Raw genomic sequence first — 20,910 nt, 5'->3', positions numbered from 1 at the left:
CTTATTAAAATTTTATAGGAACGTATAAAGCTCTATTTTGAAGCGAAGGTCAATCTAATCTGTTTTCATTAAAAACAATATTGCATATGCAAATAACAGTGTGTGTTACATTACTTTTTGTTTGTATTCTACAATCAAACCAATAAATATTTCAATCTATTTGTAGAAGAAAATAATACACTTAGTTTTAGAGAGATAGTAAACTTATCAATTAACTATTTAAATTACTCGACATAGATTTGAAGGCTTGTAAACAAGAGCACTGTGAATTATTATGTTTAAATTAAACTATTAAGGCTTTAGTGTTTCGGTTTATATTTTTGAAATATACAAAGTTATAGGTATTTTTGACATTCTGATTTATTAGCTTGGTTTCAAGTGACTATTTCCTACTACAGACCTCACCGATCAATTTTCAACGCAAGTCATATGAATTGTCTCATTTCGTTTTACTAATGAGATTTTCTTTTGATTACAGAATATTAACAATATCGAATATTTTTATACCAAACTTTTTACTTACTTTAATTTTCTCCATATCTAACTACCTTCTAACGCAAAAAAAGTAGCACACTTTAAAAGTTTAAAAAGTAAAAAAGCAACTTTTACCCAAAAAGATAAAAAATTAAAGTACTTAATCCCAAATGTTTCCAGACCTTACCGCCTGTCAACGTGAGTACTCCGAAACCTCAGACCTCATCCTGAGAAACAAGAACGAAGGTATAATGGACGGACCAAACGTGCCATCGTGCAATGCAACTACAGGTATGTTCTTGTTTGTACTATTAACCCACCATGCAATTTTACACATGGTGTGTTCGATATTTAGTTTAAAAAATTATAACACAATCTAAAGAAAAGTATGTGTGATTATAACTGATAATAATAAACAAACAAAAAAAACATATTTTGTACGACAATAATAATGAGTAAATATAGAAAAAAATAAAAAATAACAAATACTATTTAACCAATAAAACCGCAGGTTTAAACGATTCATTATAATTGTAAGCAAGCCAACACCAACACAATATTAGGAAAATAATTATTAATTATAATAAAACAACCTTAACAACAAGTTTGAACGAAAACAGTTAACAATTAATAAAAACAAATCAACAGGTTTATACGAGTACCAACAGTGCAACTACTTCACAAATGTTTGCTGGTGCGTGGATATCAAAACAGGGATGATGATTCCTAACACTGAACTTCCCCAGGGAAGAACAAGATCTTTCACTTGCGAACGTTAGTTTGTTAATCTTGAGATAACTGTTTCATTAAACTAATATACATTAACCTTCAATGTATGTTTGACTTTTTTGTTTATTGTTTTCTCACTTTTTGCATCAAGTATAAGTTTAGTAGTTTTGAGGATGTTCTAACATGCTCAAGGTTTTATGTTTGAGTTTAGAAAATTATAGTTGAATTCTTATCTAACTTAAAAGTTATTTATATGTCTGTTTTGTTGGAATTTTTTTCTGAATTAGACAACATTGTGTAACTGAATTATTAATACTACTTTTATGTATCTAACTAAATATATTTTAAAACTATAAAATTTTGCTAACTACACTGGTCAATATAATATTTTTTTAGAACTGTACAACACTGTTAAGCCAATCCTGACAACTGAGTTTGCCACTGAGGCTATCATCACTTGGGAAGCCACACCAAAACCTGAAGAAACAACCCAAGCAGTGGAAACTACAAAACCAGGTTTGTTGTTTATCGATGAACTATATGTGTTACCGCATTTATTTTTATAGCTTTGTGTTGTTAATTACAAAAAAGTAGATATAGTAAAAATATTATAAATTAAATGTATTACATGATTTTATATTTAAGAAAACAATGTTACGACTAGTTAACTACAAACGCAAAAAATAACGCTGAACAGTAATCAATTATTTTATATAAAACATATCACTATACTAAACAGAATGCAAACAAAAAAAAAAACGCATCTATTAACTAAATATTTAAAAACTTCCGGTAAACTTTTATCTAGTGTGATAAAAACACAGCAGAGTCATAGTAAATTAAACGAAGTCGGGAATAAACCATACACTTGAACGAAACTAACTAGCTACTCACTAGTTGGTTTATGAATAACCAATTATAACAGCGCGTACCGAGCCCCTGTGTGCGGACCAGAGACGCGAGCTGGAGCGCCAACTCAGCCAGATCCAGGACCCACAAACCAGGCAGGCTTTGTTCGACATGCTGCCCAACTGCACCGCTAGTGGCAGCTACCAACCCAGGCAGTGCACCCCATTCGTGTGCAGGTTAATATTTATTTGTTTATATAAATTATATTATTTTATATTGTAGAAATAAAGCCCCATTCGTGTTCAGGAGTCAATATCCAATATAACTTATAAACTATACATATTTGTTTGTTAAAATAGAATTAGATTTGGTTAACTAAATCAATTTTCACTGTGCCAGTTTTCAAACTTAAATAGCTGTAAATTGTAGCAACACGCTACATGAAATAATTGTACTGTTTTTTGTTTGAAGTGTACTTTTTGAAACCAGTTGTATATATAAGATTTATTCAACAAAATAAACTTTTCCTAAGCCCGCTTGGATGGGCCTTTAAATATTTTATTTAAAATGAACATTCATAAAAACAAGTTTTATGCAGCCTATCACTACAATCATCAGCACATAAGTATTAAGTTTCATTGTATAAGTGTTAAATAATTTTACATTTGTAGGTGCGTAACTCCAGAGGGACTTGAAATTCCGGGAACTTCCCACCAAAGAAACCAAGTTGGGTACGATTGCGAAGGTTTGCGACTGATTAAAATATTTTTTAATTAAAATAAAAGAATTATGCTTTTATTTAAATGGCAACATACTAAACTATTTTTTATAATTCTTTAAAATAGTAATTACAAAGGTTTTTGGTTGTATAATTAAGAAAAGGTTTGAATGTTTTAATTAGGGTTCTATAACTTACTGTTTTTATGAGTGTTAAGGTTTGTAGATATCTATAAATGACAAAAAAATTTTACACCATCACCAATGTAAGGGTTTATGAATATTTTTATAACGGCAACAATGTATAACTTTTACGTCATCCTTTTCAGACCTGACAAACTGCCAGAAGGAGTTTGTGGATGCCAGAACCAACATAATGTTCGCGAGGAAGTGTGACGCGTCATCAGGAAACTACCAGGCCAAGCAGTGCGACCCCGCCACTGGTGTTTGCAGGTTTGAAGCTTTTATGTACAGAATTTTATAAAAACTAAATTAAAGTTATCAAATAGTATTACTAATTAGTACGTTTGGATACATATTACAAACAGTAGTAAATACTACTGGCGTTTGCAGGTTCGTGTTCAGATCTTACTGTTTTATCATTTTTGTAAAATGCTCTTGTTAGTATACACTATGTATAACAAAAGAAATATCAATATTCTTAAAATCAGTTATACTACTTCTCAATAATATTTATTATAAATATTATAACATCTACTGGTGTTTTCAGGTGCGTAGAACCATTAACTAGTTTACAAGTTTAAGTATACTTTTTAAGAATTAGTATGGACTTTGTTTGTTAAAGTAAATAACCCAAAATATTGTATTTTTTTATTAATATGGTTAACATAAATATTTTACCTTCTTGAATGTTTGTAGGTGCGTTGAGCCTTTCTTGGGTGACACTGTGCCAGGAACTGAGGGCACAGAACAAGACTGCAATGGGGAGATGTTGTGTGAGTTTATTTTGTTTATACGTATTTGTTTATTCTAGTTTTTCTTTTAACAACCATAAACTGTTACTGAGAAAAAGGCTGCAACGATGAGAAGCTTACGCAATGCTTTTTTCATAACTATATATTAAACATAAGTACATGACTAAATACGTACACAAATGTTGTTTCCAGCTGCTGATCACTGTTTTTTGTTTATAATACTTCTTAGCTTTAAAAAAAGTTTGGATTTTTCAAGTGGGTTATTGTTTTTACATATACCTTACTAAGTGCAACCAACTAAGCAAATTACAAAATTATACCTATACAAATTAGACAGAAACTGTCTTACTAAATTTTAAAATTAATTTACTTTTTTTTCAGACCTGACCAAGTGCCAGCGTGAGTTCATGGAGGTCGGAAAGATCATCGCCAGTCCCGAGCGACCCATGGACGGACCGGAGTACCCCGTATGTAACGACGACAATGGACTTTTCGCATTCGAGCAGTGCCTGCAGTTCACTCAAACTTGTTTTTGTGTGGATATCAACACAGGGAGGGAGATTCCCAACACCGAAGCTCCATACGGGAGCAGAAGGGTCATTCCTTGCCAGGGTGAGTTTTTTAGTTGACATATATATATATATATATATACATATATACATATATACTTATATAATTGACAGTTTTATAAAAAACTGCTCAATTTTAGCTAACCTTGTATAGCTTACAGTAAATTAAATAAGTAATTAAAGTGAGGTAATTAAGTTTTTATAAAAATGTTTTTAAATAAAATAATAATGCAAACATCATTTAAAATCATCAAAACTGTAGTTAATGTAGCAACTTTACTATTCAACTTAAAAAACTGTTTTAGTTTTATTCGTAGTAAATAACACGACCGGTTTAAGCTCAGCAAAATATTCTTCAATCAGATAATAATTTCAGTGACAATTGATTGCTTCTTAATGAAAACATTCTTTAGTAAAACTTTTATGAAAAGTATTATAAAACATTAGTTTTTTCAATAACTTTAAAACTTTTATAGACGTTTATGAAGCTTACAAGCAACTTCAAACAACAACAATGATTCCAAAAATGGTAACCGACTTTACTCAAGGTAAATAAATAGTCTTTAAATTGTCTAAATTTTTTTACTTAAACTTAAACTTAAACCCATATATTATATGTATAAAAGAAAATATTTAACTTTAAGGGTATTAATAATATTATGGTTACTCACCTTAGTTTAAGTAGAAAATGAATAATTTAAGAATACTGATTATGAATCATTTTGGAAGTTGTTTGCTTTAAAACTTTATATTAAACAATATTTTAAAAAGTGTTTGTTGTAGATATGTTATTTACAGTGAATATTTTTATAGTTATATAAAATTTTCATCTACTTTTATATGTTAATTGTTTAAAAAAAACAGCAGTTTAATAGTATAAATTTTATTTTATAAAATAGTCTAATGTTTCATGCACCCACAATTAAGAAGTTTTTTTTACCAGATATGTTTACATTTGATTCAACTACATCTATGGAAGGATTAAATGAAACAACTAATGTCGGATCAAGTTAGTTTCACATATTTAAACTTCTAATAAAAAAAATTGTAATTGCGAACGAAAAATATCATTAAATCACTCAAAATTTAGCATTTTATGATAGAGTTTTACATTTTAAAATGTGTACCAACCAGTTTTAAGAACATGTGTAGTAATTTCGATAAATTTATAATAAGGGTGGTTGCGTTTTAACCTTTAAGATATAGTTTATAATTAGTGGTGTTTGTAACCTATAAAAATTAAAATTAAACTCTCCTTTTAATAAAAATAACTATTCATTTATGCCTATTTTTATCAGTAACCAGTTACACACGTTTGTTATAAAATTATACGTAACAGTATTGTATTTTAGCAACAACCTATATAGAGCTAATTTTTCTGAAATATAGCAAAACAAATCATATTTGAACCGAGCACACCCAGTCAAAAGTATGATTAATAAGTATTTGTTTATTTAATCCGATAGTACGTATTATCAATTATACTTAGTTGTTTACAATTAACATACTAAGCTGTTTTGTAATAAAGTGTAGATTAATTTTTGTAATTAGATTCTAAGAAAAATTTATATGACTTATACATTTAGTTTACTATTCAATTAATAAAAATATCTGATATTGATGTTAAAATGTAAATAGGTGATCAATTATCTGTACGAGTTTAAATAACAGCAAATTTCTACTTATTTTAGCTAAAAGTGTTTAGAAAACAGACTGACTGAAAATTCTGACTTGAAATATATATTTCTAAAGCAAACAATGTATCAGTTTAAAATTATTACTGATAGTAAAAAATACGCAAAAAAAAACACTTCAACAGATATGACGTGTCAGTAAATATATGACGTAATTAGCGAAAACCCCGAACTAATAATGTAAAATAAGAAATATAATCTAAAATCCTGCAACCTAGTCAATGAAATAAAATCTAATAACATAATGTGTTGATTACAGGTATGACGTGCCAGCAAATATATGACGTAGTCAGTAAAGACCTGCAACCTGGTCAGACGCTTCCTGACTGTGACGAAACAGGAAACTACAAAGCTGTACAGTGCGGTCAAACGCAGCAGGTAGAAATTATTTGCGTAACATTGAAATAAGTAATAAAATAAACAACTAACAATCAAAATATTGTTGTGCTACTCATTTATTATTTCTGTGTAAATTCTCGAGCTTTATAAACGTATACAAACATACAAACTACAATAGTGATAAAAAAAATTTGAGTTTTGAAAAACAATGTTGTAAAAATTTATTTTTTAAGGTTGGAACAGTGTGCATGCTAACTCCGTATTGTTTAGTAATATATATATATTTACTATTTACAGGTTGGAACAGTGTGCATGTGCGTCAACCCGAAAACAGGAACTCCTTATCCTGACAGCATGTCTTTCAGCGGGGTAGAACCCAATTGTGAAGGTGAGAGTTGAGAAATATAAAAATAAATATACAAAACACTGATTTTTAATAGATCATAAGGCAAACATTACGTGTTTTAAATGCTAGCATACTGAATTATAATGGCTAAAATTCGATTTTTATAATTTATAATGGAATAAGAGTTAAAGTAATAACCAATTGATTAATGCAAGAAATACTTTTATCAAATGTTCATAACTAGATCACTAAGAAAAGTAATAACCAATTTAAAGTAAACTGAAATTAAACCAACTCTCTAGGTTGTGAGAACGAGGGAGTTGTGTATTCGAACCAGGCCACGGCTTGCACGATCACCTGCGAAGTCCCCAACCCCGCGTGCACCTTCAACTTCGTGTCAAAGTGCCAGTGTCCCGATGACAAGCCGGTCCTGCATGATGGAAGGTGCATCACTTCCGATGAATGCCCTGAAAGGTCCACCACAGAAGAAGTTAGTTTTTACGTGAAAAAAATAAACTCAGCTTGTTATATATCTTATGTTTATAAGCTTTTCTTTACTAGACCGACAAAGTTAAACCTCTACTTGTCGTTAACATCGTCAATTATGTTGATAAACATAAATGACTTAAAGCAGCTTGAACACAAACAATACAACCATAAACGACAAAAAACAAATACGATAAAACATCCTAGATCAATATACAAATTGTTATTAAAATTAAAACGAATTTTCTACACAGACTACCAAAGTAACTCAAAACTAAAAACTTTCAAAGCGCAAACAAAAACCGAATTTAAATATTAAAACATTTTATTTAAAGTGTTATTAACAAACATTTTTTTACCAGACCATTACAGTGACCAGGCAGATGAGAACATTTAAAGCTCAGGTGATGAACGTGCAATCGGAGGAAGTGGTGTTGGCCATCACGTCACCCGATGACGTCACAACCATGAAGCTGGAGGTGTTGGAGGGGGGAAGGGAGAAAGTGCTGGAGATGAGTTTCGACAGGAAAGAGGAGGTGATGAAGCTCATATTGAACGAACTGAAAAAAGGTTTGATGGATTTAACAATTTATATATACATTTATTTATTTGCGTTTATAGTAAAGATATTTTCTTTAATTGTGATAATAAAGTCTCATACTGTATGAGCTCAAAAAAGGTTGGAAAATTTTTTTTTATACATATTTATCTAATTGAGTGTATAGTAATGGGCTTTTCTGTGGTAGATTTTAACATGGTATTATAGTGTTGTACTGAACAAGCTCAGTAAAAGTAGTTTCTATTATACTTATATTTCGTAATTAATGCAGAAGTATATATATTAAAGTAGTAAACAAATGGTTTTAATTCATACTATTTTTGTTCGATAACTATTACAAAAAGTGTTTTTATAATTACTTAATTATGAGCCATAACAGAAATTTGTTTTGGTAGAAATACCTGTGCGGCTATTTATGTAAAAACTGGTATAATATTTCAGATAAAAATGTTTTATTGGTTTTAATTTTTTATATAAACTGCATTTAAACTTTAAAATAAATTATATATACTACATCTAAGTTCAATAGTATATTTATATCAAAATTTTTAAATCTCAATCATCTCTCTAAATATCTTACCTGACTTAAAAAAGCTGTGTTCTCGGGAACACATATATATATATATATATATATTTACAAGTAAAATATTTCAGATACATTCTACATGGTTTCCGTTGAAGCTAGAACCAAAGAGGGCGAACTTTTGAGATTAACTGTTGAATTCAACACATTAAAATTTGATGGTTCGTTTAATTCTTTGTTTAAAGTTTTGTATGTTTAAACTTTATAAAACAAGATTCTTGAATAAACTAAATAAGCTAAAGTAGTTTAACATACATAATAATTAAAAACACTGTATTTTAAATTTCTTAAAACTTTGTCGTTTTTTACAGAAAAACATTAAACACATACGCTTCGTTGAGACACATAAAATATTAAATTTAAAATAAAAGCATAAAAATTTAGTAAATGACTAACTATTTTAAAACAGAATCACCAGAGACAACTATGAAAACTCAAACTGGAGCAACAACCGAAAAGGCTGAGCATCTCAGAGTACAGGTTTGAAAAGCCGTGAATTTTGCGTTTGGTTCTATAATAATCTAAAATCTAGCTTCAACTATGCGTAAAACACACCATTGTTTAAAATTTCTATTGCTTCTTTACTTTAGACTACATTTTTCCAACACACTGTCTTTAGACTTCTTACATGAATTAATTAATGCAATTATATTAACAACTACCCTGAAATACTTCTGACCAAACTCACTTTCCGTATATCTAGGTCGAAATAATAACAACTTCCATACGGAATCTTCTTAACAAATTTAATTTTCCTACCGCCAGGTGGAAATGGTCAAAGAGAACAGCGTTGACATCCTCATATTGGGAGGGGAGACTTACCAGGAGTACCAGGTGCTGATCTACAAGGGCGATAGCGAGTACCCGCAAAAGAAGGTGGTTCCCCGCATCGGAGAAGTCACTTACTACAAAGTTGAGCCTCTTGACGCAGGTTGGTGTAGCAAAACTATATGTGATACTTCAGGATAGAAACTGTATTTTGTTTCAAAGACAGCTTTTTTCGAAATTCTTTTTCGAAACAAGCTGCATGCAAGCATTGTAACAATATTCAATCAAAAAAATGAAAACAAATAAAAAAGTTTTTAGATAGTTTTTGCGTAACTTTTATTGACGGTTTATAAAGTTGGTATCTAGACTAATTTGAGTTTGTAAAAAAACTTTAAAACTTAAATGCAATTTAGAGTTGAGTTGTAATATACGTGATAGATTCTGAAACGCTATTGAAACAGCAAAATGTTCCCGTACAAATATTAAACTTTTTTTTCAGCCACCAATTTTCTATTAGTTGTACGTGGTTACGTCAACGACTTGAGAGATTTCGTAGATGAGTACTCTGTGCAATTCCAAACGAATGGTAGGTATAGTTGTATAGTAACAAAATAAAATCTTAAATTACACCAAATGAAGTAAAAACATGCAGACTAACAAATATATTTATTTATATTTTTTTTATAACTAGTGTATTAGCATACGATATGACTGTGTAACAAAAATATATAGACAACAGCAATCAAATTAAACAAAAAATAAAACTTTATCCTGCCCAATATATCTAAAGATAACTTGTTTTTTAATTGATCAAAAAACATCACAACTTCACAGACCCGGTATTGGGAACGTCGTCACCGACCGTGCGACCGCCGACCTCAACCATCCCCGGAGACTTCCTCCAGCTCAGGATGGTCAACGTGGGATCGCAAAGCGCCGAGATGCTCATACTGGCCGGGGAGTCGGTCAGGAGCTTTGAAATTTCCGTGTCAAGCTTCACCGATTACGGGGAGTCGATCACAATGGACAAGATGAGTGACGTCACAATCGTCAAGATCGATATCGCCACGCCAGGTTAATTTATCGTGTTTTTGCTTGCTGCCGTTTTTTAAGCAAAGTTCAGCGTGTATGTTAGCATAGTTCATTTAACTTTTTAAGATTTTAGGTGGTTATAGATTAGAAAAGGTTATTTTGTGCCTTTTTTTTTAGTTTTTTATTATTGTTGTTAATATTAATAATAATAAAACTTATGTTTTAAATTATTAATTATTGTTATTGAAATTAAACGAACTGAATTATTTTCAGGCGTGAAGTACTTTGTGACTGTTTTCGCGAATGACGAGTTGAAGCAGAACGGAAACGAAATCGCAATGAAAACAATCAGGTTCACCGCTAAGGAAGGTAAGATTGCATTAATAAATCATAATTAATTTCACTTATACAAGCATTTTTCAAAATGCTTTTCAATCAAAGTAATACGAAGCTTATAAGATACAACAATACCATTAAACTAAAAAACAAGACCATTAGTGACTTTATAAAACAAAGTACACACAAATTCTCAATAACAGTATACCTTTGTATACTGAATAGGAAAACAAAACAAATTATTATACGTCAAAGCATAGAACCATGTTTATAAGCTAAAGCACTAAATTATTCTCACTTAAACCTTACAACAATCCAGACGTGTCCGCCACCACTCAATATGTTGCATGCATATATTGATACAAACGAGAAGAGAACAAAAAAAGCAGTTTAAGTTTAGATCATCATTTAAAAGATTTAAAAAAATAATTCTCAATATCAGTAAACTTTCGTTTACTTATGGACAAAAAAGCAAACAAATATACGTCGAAGCACATAACCTTTTACAAGTTAAAGAAAAAAAACTAATTTATTTTTACTTAATTTCCACAATAATAAACGCAGACGTGTCAGCAACCACTCAAGAGATGATGATCGACTTCACCACCCCCCTCCCAACCACAGAGCGGACCGAGAAGCCGAACTACTCCATGATCCCGTACATGACGCGAGTGGACCACACGTCCGCGGACGTGATGATCGTGTCGTCACAATTGGTGAAGAGCTACGAGCTGTACGTTTATAGTGAGGACAGCACGATGCCGCAAGTGATGAGGGTCGAGAAGACGAGTGAGGCGAGCGGTATGAAGATAATTGAACCCCTGCAACCTGGTAATTTTTTTTTTTTTATTAACTAATAAACTTCTGCAACCTGGTTACAATTTATATTTATTTTTTAATAACTAATAAACCTCTGCAACTTGGTAAAAATTTTTAATAACCAATAAACCCCTGCAACCTGGTTAAAATCTTTTTTTTTTTGTTTTTTTAAACAACTAATAAACCTTTGTAACCTGGTAAAAATTGTTTTTTTTTATTTTTTATAACAACTAATAACCCTCTGCACCTGATTAAAATTTATTTTTGAACTGGTTTTAAATGATTTTGAAGTATTTTTTAATTATTTTAGTTTTCTTTTTCATAAACTTTTTTTGCATTGCAATAATTATTTTTGCTTAAGAAATACTAATCGTTACGACTAACTTTGTTTTTATTTATAAAACTTTCGATAAATTTAGTTTTACTCAATTTACTTTTATGTTTTTATTTTAAAACTGTGTTATTCACGTAACAGTATCTTAAAGCATTTTTTAAACAGGGACAAACTACACCGTTCAAGTTTTTGGGTTCGATGATGTAAATTATGGTATGAACGGTAAAGTAGTCTCCAAAGAATGGGTCAGCTTCGTTACCATGGGTACTTATTCGTTTATTTCTTTGACGTTGTAAAAACTTAAAAGATTTTATAGAAAGTATCACACTTTAGGACATTAAAGTAACCTGAGCTTAGAAAACAAACTCAGAAACATATAAACATTAATTACAAAAAGAAGTGAATAATGTTTTTTTAATCTACTAACTTTTGCAGGTGTCAAACCGGTAAAAACGACCGAAGCGCCGAAACCCACCACAAATGTCCCGCAAACAACTCAACCGTCCGAAGACAACTCCATATTAGTAAAAATTGACAACATCAGGGAAAACGATGCCGACTTCTTCATATTGTCAGGTAGGAATGTAAAGAGCTTCCTGGTCAGGTTCTACATAGAGGGTGTTAAGGAACCAATGGTAAGGCAGGTTTCGAAGTACAGTGACGTCATAACTAGCAAACTGCCTCCGCTGCAACCAGGTATGAATTGGTTATAATATCGTTTTAGTATTTTGGTTCAGGTTTAAATATATTACTTAGTTAACAATAACAATAGAGTAAATTTGTTATCAATAATTCGATTAGTAGAGTATTATATGATATTTTATAGTCTTTTTGTAGAACTTATAGTGGTAATATAGTGCTTCAAACAATTGAGTACAACAAATAGTTTACAATAAAGTGCTTCAGAATGGTAGCACACACTTTACTTGAAAAAATAACATACGCAAATATATTTCCATAAATGATCATATTTGCTTATGTTTAAATTTTAATTTTTCAGCAATATACTACTATATTGAATCAATCAATTATAATTAATTTATTCTTTATTATATAGGAACACACTACTCTATCGAAGTAATCAATTACTAATGATTTATTTTATATTGTTAAGGAACAAACTAATCTATTGAATTACTCAATTACTAACATTTATTTTTTATTGTTTAGGAACAAACTACTCTATCGAAGTACTTGCTTACGACGACGTAGATTTCGGATTTTACGGTAAAGAGGTCGCAAGACAGATTGTAAACTTCAAAACAAAAGGTTAACTTTAACAAATATACTTAAGTAAAAAAGTTAAATTAAACAGTGTCACATATATCCGTACAAGTTTTTTTACTAAAGTAGAAATTTTAAAATTGAAAACTAAATCTCTAACCCATTGAAAATATACTTTTATTTTTAACAAAAAATCTTTAAGTCTGTAAAAACAAACCCTTATTTAACAAATAAATATGAAAACATCAAGTTCAAAAGAATCCAAGTAGTTAAATTAATTGAAATTTACAAAACTATAGCTTCTTAATTATACCAATAAAAAAATCCCCAGGAGTGAAACCTGTGACGACGCAACCCACCACACCCACCACCGACGAGCCGGATTCCATGGCAACCACCGAGATGTACGTCCAGGTTTCCATGGTACAGCCCAACGCGGCCCTGCTGCTGATATTCGGCAGTGAGGACATACGTGAGTTCCAGGTCAACCTGCTGAACGACCGGGGCGGGGACCAGAATTTCACCAGCGTGAACGACAACCGGCCCACCGTGGTGTTGCTGCAACCGCTTGTTTCAGGTTAGGGGAATTATTTTTTAAATTTATGTTACTTTCGGATATTATAACGGTATCTGTGAGTTTTAGAAAAAATTTAAATAAATAGTACAATTTTCTTGATTAGATGTTTTTCTCTGTAATGTTTTCATTTTTTCAAGATAGTTTGATTAAGTCTTGTTGAAGTTTTGGGTGAATTGTTAATATATTTTTGTTTTAAGTTTTTATTTTAATATAACCCAGCCGTAAAGGCATTACCAAAGTTATCTTACAAAGTATTTTTCTAATATATGGTGCTTTCTTGATTTTGAATTGCGCTTTAAACGTAATATGACTTAATTTTTTCGTTTATTTAATTCTTTCTTCCATAAATGAGGATATTAAAATGTTAAAAATCATCTTTAAAAAAAGGTTATAATAAGCTTATACGATGTAAAAATTTCTAGCTGGCGAATCATAAAGACTTTTTTTATTAACAGGAACCGATTATACCGCAATTATAATTGGAAATGACAAAGACGGAGATGGTTTGAAACTTGCAGAGATTTCTTTCAGTACTGAAGGTAACTTATTAAATTGTGAAAAAATTACTCACAGTTATAAAGATTTTAAAAACTTTTGGAATTAAATTTATTTAGTTTTATCCGTTGTCTTAAGATGTTTTTATAAAATAAAAACTAAAATTTTAAATAACAATATACAAACTGTATACTTTATGATTTTACAAAACAACAAAGGCGAAAGAAGGAACTTCACCACCGAAGCGACGGCGACAACAGAGTCTGACGTCACAACAGAATTTGACGTCACGACAGACAACAATGGTTTCGACGTCTCAACAACAGACTTCACTTCGACTGTCAGCGATGACGACGCGACAACCGAACCCGATGACGTCACAACCAAAAGAGAGTTTGTTTACGTCAGCGCTGACGTCACAAATCTCACGGAGAACTCGGCCGAAGTGAGGATCGAGAGCAGCTCGAGCGTGACGTCATACAGGGTTGAGGTCAGGATGGGAGGAGAAATGCAGTTCCAGGAGTTCGACAAGGTCGGTGACGTCACGACTTTGAAGATGAGCCCCCTGATCAGCGGTTGGTATTCAGAGAACTTTTATTATTTAGTTGAATAAATGTTGTCAGAAAGTTTAATAATAAATAATAATAAATGGTGTATGTTGCGTAAAATGCTACTTAGTCAATCGCAAACACTTCAGTGAAGCTTTTGCTTTTATCTAGAAAATTGTTAGTAACTTTACCTTAATTTATAATTGCTTTGTTTTCACGAAAAAATTCTTAATATCATAATAAACTTTTACACGGTAAAAACTTAATGCTCAAAGGATTTCAATTGGACTTTTTGTTTTGCTAGAATTTTCATAACTTAAATTATTTGTTTTATAAACCTTCTTTGCTTTTATGTACCCTGTTTTTTCAAGTTTAAGTGTGTCATTAAATTAAAAAGTATATAAACTTTTTAAAATTAATCCAGTAAATACTTAAATTACTCACGTTTCATCTTTGTTAAAAACCACATACAGGAATGGAATTTAGAGTCAAAGTGTTCGGTTACAACAGAAATGGAGCCGAAGTTGCGGTTTACGATTTTTCCTTTGAAACACCATCAGGTTGGTTTCAATATCTTTATTAATTTCAATAACTTAAGTTGTATATTGTAGATTAAAGTTATTATTAAAATTTAAACGGCTTAGCGGATATTATTGAATGCGCCTAAACTTAAGATTGAGTAAAGTTTAAAAAACAAACAATAAACTAATTTGTCTGCTTTGTTAATATTTTTGGTTAATAGCTAGGCAACAAAACTAGGCAACTTAAACTCAAAAACTAAAAACTGATATTTGAATAATTTTAATACATTTCTCCACAGAAGCAACAGCACCGATGGAGAAGGAGATAACAGCCACTGTGACGTCGACAATGGAAGTTTTCGAATCATCGACCGAATCGTTCGAAGCTTCTACGATGAGGCCAAGCGAAGGAGTGACAACTGAAGGAAAACTTGTCAAACCGATCGAAGTGAGTAGCACAACAATGGCGACCGCTCAAGCGGAAAGGTCAAATTCAGAAGAAACTGTGAAGCCAATTGGAATCCTGATAACAACTCAGGCCGCCACCGAGGTTTCCACAGAGGAAGAAACCACCCAGGCACCTGAAACCACCCAGCAAGCCAGAATCGTCATGGAAACCACCCAAGACATGTTTGTGGAAACCACCCAGGACATGTTCATGGAAACTACCCAACAGCAAAAGGTGTCCAGCATGACAGCTGAGGAGATATTCGGCATCATAATCGACACGCTCACGAACATGGAGGCGGTGTTGGTGATGCGGACCAACGACATGGTCGAAATGGTCACCTTCTATCTCTACGTGGGGAACTTCCCTAATCCGAGCGTCAACTCGAAGAGCGATCCGGCCGACGAGGAGGTCATCAGGATGGCTCCCCTTCCCGCAGGTTAAATTTAATTTTTTTTTATATAACGCTGTATGATAAATTGTTGAAATTAGAATAAATATTTACACTTGTGAAACTAAGGTAATATAATTAATCATAGAAGTTTTGTTTATGTATTCTGTATTTTGTTGATAGTCAATTATGGCTTTCCGCAGGTAACTTCCTGATTTTTCCTGATTTTTCCTGATTGCTAATGTTTAAGATAGTTTGAGATATATTACTTTGTTATTTTTAATTTCTGTAGTGTTGTCTTATGAAGTCTAAAGTGATTTTAAAACTTCAACAGAGACTTCGTTCAGACTAGTAACTGAAATTGAGCTTACAAACGGAACTAAATTCTCCCAAGAAATCGAATTTTCTACGTCAATCACTTCTACATTAGGTTATTTTTTAACATTGCTTTATATTTCAATCTATGTTTTAATCTATTTCAATCATTTTGTAACACCTTAATATTTGTATTACAGTTATTCAGCTTAACGGTGTTTAGCAAATCGTAGCAACAATACTGTATTCAAAACGAATAACATTTACAAACATTGAAAAAACTAGTATTAAAAACAATTAATTGCATCTAATGGAAAAATATAAACTGAATTAAAGTTCCAATTTTCTAATCTAATTAATTAAATTTACAACTCAGAAGCGACGCAAGCGGATGAAACCACCCAACAGACCGAAACCCTCGACACAACAGCGCCTCCCACCGACCAACCGCTCGTCACGGACGACCGCTTCTCGATGACGATCGATGACGTCACCCACGACCGCGCCACCGTCTACGTCAGAGTCGACACCGACGAGGTCGATGACGTCATACTTCTGCTGTACCACCAGGAGGGAGCGATTCCGTTCGGTTACAGGGTCGATTACTTATACATATATATATATATATTTATTTATTTATATATACTTAAAAGCACTCAGCTTAATAGTTGTTGTTAAATAACAATCTAAAATTATTTAATGAATATAAAACGTTAATTTTTTGATTATCGAAAAAATTGTTTGAAAAAAAATCAGTATTTAAAAAACTGCATGTCTTTTTGCGGATGCATTAAAGCCTTTGTTTGTTTTTGACTACCTCTATGATAAAAATTGTTTATTTTTTCAACATCTCATTATTTACGCAAAAACTTATCAAACTCAAACAGGTGTCGGCTCAGGACGAGCTCAGTATGGTCGTGCTCTCACCACTCAAAAATGGTAAATAATTTTAAAAGTTCAAAAATTATAAAACTTGTATAACATTCTTCATTTCTTTCAGGTATTGATTACCAACTCGTAGGAGAAGCAACTTTGAAAAACGGAGACAAAATTTCGCAAGAAATATTCTTTTCAACTTTGAGTAAGTACAAAACAAATTATTTAAGTCGGGCTGCCTTAAAGCTTTATATTTATATAAACAATAATTTAAGCAAACGTTTTTGATCAAAATTAGTGTATTATAATATATATACTAGTCACTTGAGAGTTCGTATAGTTTATTTATTTTCAAATATGGTTAAGAAAACATTTATGATCAACTTTTTTCAAGTTATGTAAAACATATGTTGAAATATAAACTACTCTCTAGGCGAGCCTGTAGTTGAGAGCACAACAATGTCTATGACGTCAGCAGAAGGAACTACGTCACCGATGGAAATGACAACACCGTCTATGGAGATTATTACGTCATACAAAGAAACTACTACGGAAGCTAAAATGACTACAGAGCGTGAAACAACAACAGATGAACCGATTACAGAGTCTAAATCGACGACAGAAGTTGAAATGACAACAGATTTCAAAATTATGACACATCCTGAAATCATAACTGAAATGAGGACAGAAATGACTACAGAAATGACAACAGAAATGGATGAAACTACTGAGAAAGATTTCACTACAGAAGTAACTACAAAAGAACAGTTTTCTACTCGGAAAGAATCTACTACTCAGAAGCAATTTACAACTGAAAAACCGAGTTAGCTATTTGCTTAATTGTAAGATAAAACACAAACTAAAACTAAAAAAGTGGTACACGTTTGTTTTTACAAAATACTACAGTAAACTAAGAAGTTTCTTAAGTCATTAACAACTTATGGAAAGCATAAAACAATCGTTTTCTACCTACGTTTTTACATCACACTATCAAAATCATTTATAATAACTATTACTTTTGTTTCAAAAAATAGCTATTATGTTAGACGTAACGTTTCATTATCCCATCAGGTGAGTTGAAAGAAAGCGCAACAGATGCTGTTGAAACGACCGAAACACCAATCAGGGTCGATTTCGAAATGTCTGTCAAGGAAGTCACCGAGAGAGACGCCATGATCGCCATTGTGACGAGCGATGACGTAATTGACATCAAACTGTACTTTTACGTGCCCACTTCCGACGAGCCCAACGTGTTCAACATTGACCAGGTGATGAGGGTCAACAACGTCAGACTGTCCCCATTACCGCAAGGTTCAGTATTATTATTTTTCTCAGTTAAATAAAAAAATTGTGTTAGATTTAGCTTGTGACTGTTAACTCAAACCATACAGCTTTTTTTAGTTGCATAAAACGGTTTTAATCAAGTGTACAAACCAGAACTAAAAAGTATAAGCAGAATCACTTTTTTCATTTGCAATAAAGCTTGATCAAAGCTAATTTTAAAATGAGTAGTTAAAATAAGCTGAACGAATAAAGACAAGGTGTTTCTTTATTAATTGCCTTTTTTTATTTAAAAATGCTAGATTCATTCGAAAAGAGTTTTTAGACTGATAAAATATATTTTTGCAGGAAGTGACTTCAGAATAGTTGGAGAGGCCAAACTCAGAGACGGTTCTTATCTGTACGATGACTTGGAGTTCAAGACACAAGGTAAGCATGTGTGTGATATGTGTATAATCAGCAGTTTATTGTTACTTTTTTATCCGAGATCAGCATATGAAACTTTGATGTTTACTGTTTTACGACATTGCGAAAACTAGGTTTTTATTTATAACTGGTGGTAAATAGATAATCTAAGTAATAGTTCTTGTAAAACACTTTTAATTTGTTTATTGTTTTTATTATTTTTTTTAGGTTATATCAGCATTTCGGTTAGATATGCTAATCATGCACACTGGTAAACAGTTTGACTCAAATATTAGGTTCATAAAATAATAATTAAAAGTTTAATTTTATTAAACAGGTGAAAAACTTGTGGCAAGCACCGCTTTTGCATCAACAACTCAAGAAGCAACGACTGAACGAACAGAAACAACAGAAATGCCTGGAACTACAGAAACGTATGAAAAGACAACAGAAAAATCTACCACTGAAAGATCTACAACGCAGAAATCAACAACACAGAGATCTACTACTGCTGAAAAGATAACATCTTCAGAGACAACCGAATCATTTGAGACAATCGTATACATGCTAACTGAGCCCACGACCATGGAAAACGTTGTCATGGTAACAACCACTGATGCTGCCACGGAAACCTACGGCATCCGTTTATTGAACGTCACCGACGACTCGGCCATCATCGTCATGACTACCAATGATGACGTAATCAGAGTGACGTTACTGTTCATGGCGGATTACTTGGATAGTCCCATTGAGAACAAACTAACGGAGTTCAAGAAGATCAACAACATCAAATTGTCGCCTCTGCCTCCTAGTCAGTATTTTTATTGTTTTTTTTATTATTCAGTAAATAGACTTAAAACTTGTTTCATCAATTTTAACCATTGTTTATTTTAAAGATTAAGTCGTTTTCATATGGTTAAGTCATTAATGATTTTGTTGAAACTAAACTTATTTTTTATCAAAAACTTTAAGTACATATTTTAAAAAAATATATTTATATAAATAATTAAACACTTAAACTAAGGTTGGTTGAGATTACAGTTTTATGATCCTTATATTGTAAACAGATTCAGACTTTACAATGAAGGCAATCTTCTACTTGAAAGACGGAAGCTCAGAATCAAAAGAAGTTAAATTTCAGTCTAATAGTAAGTTATTATACGAATCATCAAACAACCCATTTAAAAAAAGCTTAATAACTAAATAAATAAACTTGTAGACATGACATAGACTGGTTTTTGTTGGTATATAACAAACTCTTTTTTCTTAACTGTATTTTTGTTGTCTTAGGATAACAAGTACTAAAAATTTAATTTTAAGCATATAGTTACAACTATTTAAGTAAAGATATGTAGAAATTAATTCAAAAGTCACCAAAACATCTTAAATTTTTCAAGGAGTGTCCACAGCGCAACCAACTACCCACCAGCCAACCACAATTCAGGACGACAAGACTACCCAAGTGTCAGTCAAAATGACCGACTATGACATCAGGGCCGCCAACGTGACCGGTGACGAGGCCATCCTCGTCATAGCGGTTAGCGATGACGTCACAAAAGTGAGCCTGGTGTTCTACGAGGATGACGTCAAAGTCGGTGAGGAGAATGTGTTCGAGAGTTTGAACGCCGTGAACAGGATCAGATTGTACCCCCTCATGCCAGGTTTGTTTGAGTTTATATAAGATAAATTTAAGGTAAAAAGCTAGTTATTTTAAAGCATCAAAATTTTATTTGTATTGAGAATAAAAACAATCTGTAAATTTAAATGCTAGTGTACATTTTATTTTTTACTTCTAACTCATGCAAGGTATTGAGTGGAAAATATTTTATAAAACACATAAAAGTTATTACCTTCATGTTTATTTTGTTTTTTATATAATAAACGCGGAAAAAAAAAACATTTTTTGTGTCTGCATTGTATAATTAATAAATTTGTTCCTTTACTTAAGCTGGCTTTTACTCCAGTTTTTAGTTTCAAGCTAATCAAACTATTCTACTCAAGTCTTGCATCAATAAAGACAACTTTTAAATGTTTATACAGAGACCTCATACAAGATGGTTGCCAAATTTTACTTCAAAGACAACCGAGTTCGCTCCAAAGAAGTCTCCTTCATGACGCAACAGAAATTGCAAGTTAAAACGTCAACTGAGCAACCATCAACAGTTGAAATGTCAACCGAAGGCACAACAGTTGAAATGACGACAATCCAAATGACAACTAAAGGAGAAATGATATTCGACCTGTCGGTTGAAAACGTCAC

At 31.8% G+C, this 20,910-nt stretch overlaps 2 protein-coding genes across 2 annotated transcripts in view; both read left to right on the top strand.

Annotated features, from left to right (window-relative positions):
• Positions 1 to 8,766, top strand: part of LOC145843269 (uncharacterized) — a 43,588-nt gene extending 34,822 nt beyond the window's left edge. Inside the window, exons 23-38 of the mRNA XM_082950733.1 lie at positions 655 to 765; positions 1,123 to 1,248; positions 1,600 to 1,719; positions 2,129 to 2,288; positions 2,724 to 2,797; positions 3,099 to 3,222; positions 3,649 to 3,725; positions 4,086 to 4,316; positions 4,750 to 4,821; positions 5,217 to 5,282; positions 6,227 to 6,345; positions 6,604 to 6,694; positions 6,955 to 7,142; positions 7,501 to 7,708; positions 8,352 to 8,441; positions 8,690 to 8,766. Coding sequence (XP_082806859.1) covers positions 655 to 765; positions 1,123 to 1,248; positions 1,600 to 1,719; positions 2,129 to 2,288; positions 2,724 to 2,797; positions 3,099 to 3,222; positions 3,649 to 3,725; positions 4,086 to 4,316; positions 4,750 to 4,821; positions 5,217 to 5,282; positions 6,227 to 6,345; positions 6,604 to 6,694; positions 6,955 to 7,142; positions 7,501 to 7,708; positions 8,352 to 8,441; positions 8,690 to 8,766 — 1,934 coding nt within the window. The remainder of the gene's footprint in view (positions 1 to 654; positions 766 to 1,122; positions 1,249 to 1,599; positions 1,720 to 2,128; positions 2,289 to 2,723; positions 2,798 to 3,098; positions 3,223 to 3,648; positions 3,726 to 4,085; positions 4,317 to 4,749; positions 4,822 to 5,216; positions 5,283 to 6,226; positions 6,346 to 6,603; positions 6,695 to 6,954; positions 7,143 to 7,500; positions 7,709 to 8,351; positions 8,442 to 8,689) is intronic.
• Positions 8,767 to 9,051: 285 nt separating this feature from the next.
• LOC145843268 (uncharacterized) lies at positions 9,052 to 20,901 on the top strand. Its single transcript, XM_082950732.1, has 25 exons — positions 9,052 to 9,211; positions 9,548 to 9,634; positions 9,883 to 10,122; positions 10,354 to 10,449; positions 10,981 to 11,247; positions 11,735 to 11,833; positions 12,005 to 12,265; positions 12,740 to 12,838; positions 13,125 to 13,370; positions 13,826 to 13,909; positions 14,084 to 14,440; positions 14,887 to 14,973; positions 15,234 to 15,821; positions 16,108 to 16,203; positions 16,465 to 16,685; positions 16,976 to 17,027; positions 17,089 to 17,169; positions 17,398 to 17,787; positions 18,036 to 18,275; positions 18,594 to 18,674; positions 18,988 to 19,461; positions 19,718 to 19,798; positions 20,048 to 20,311; positions 20,691 to 20,820; positions 20,874 to 20,901. The coding sequence occupies exons 1-25, from the start codon at positions 9,052 to 9,054 to the stop codon at positions 20,899 to 20,901; spliced, it is 4,809 nt and encodes a 1,602-aa protein (XP_082806858.1).
• The last annotated feature ends 9 nt before the right edge of the window (positions 20,902 to 20,910 follow it).

This window comes from Thalia democratica, chromosome 8 (genome assembly GCF_965202585.1).
Source record: "Thalia democratica chromosome 8, ktThaDemo2.hap1.1, whole genome shotgun sequence".
Lineage (NCBI taxonomy): Eukaryota > Metazoa > Chordata > Thaliacea > Salpida > Salpidae > Thalia > Thalia democratica.
This window is presented reverse-complemented; position numbering and strand designations above follow the sequence as displayed.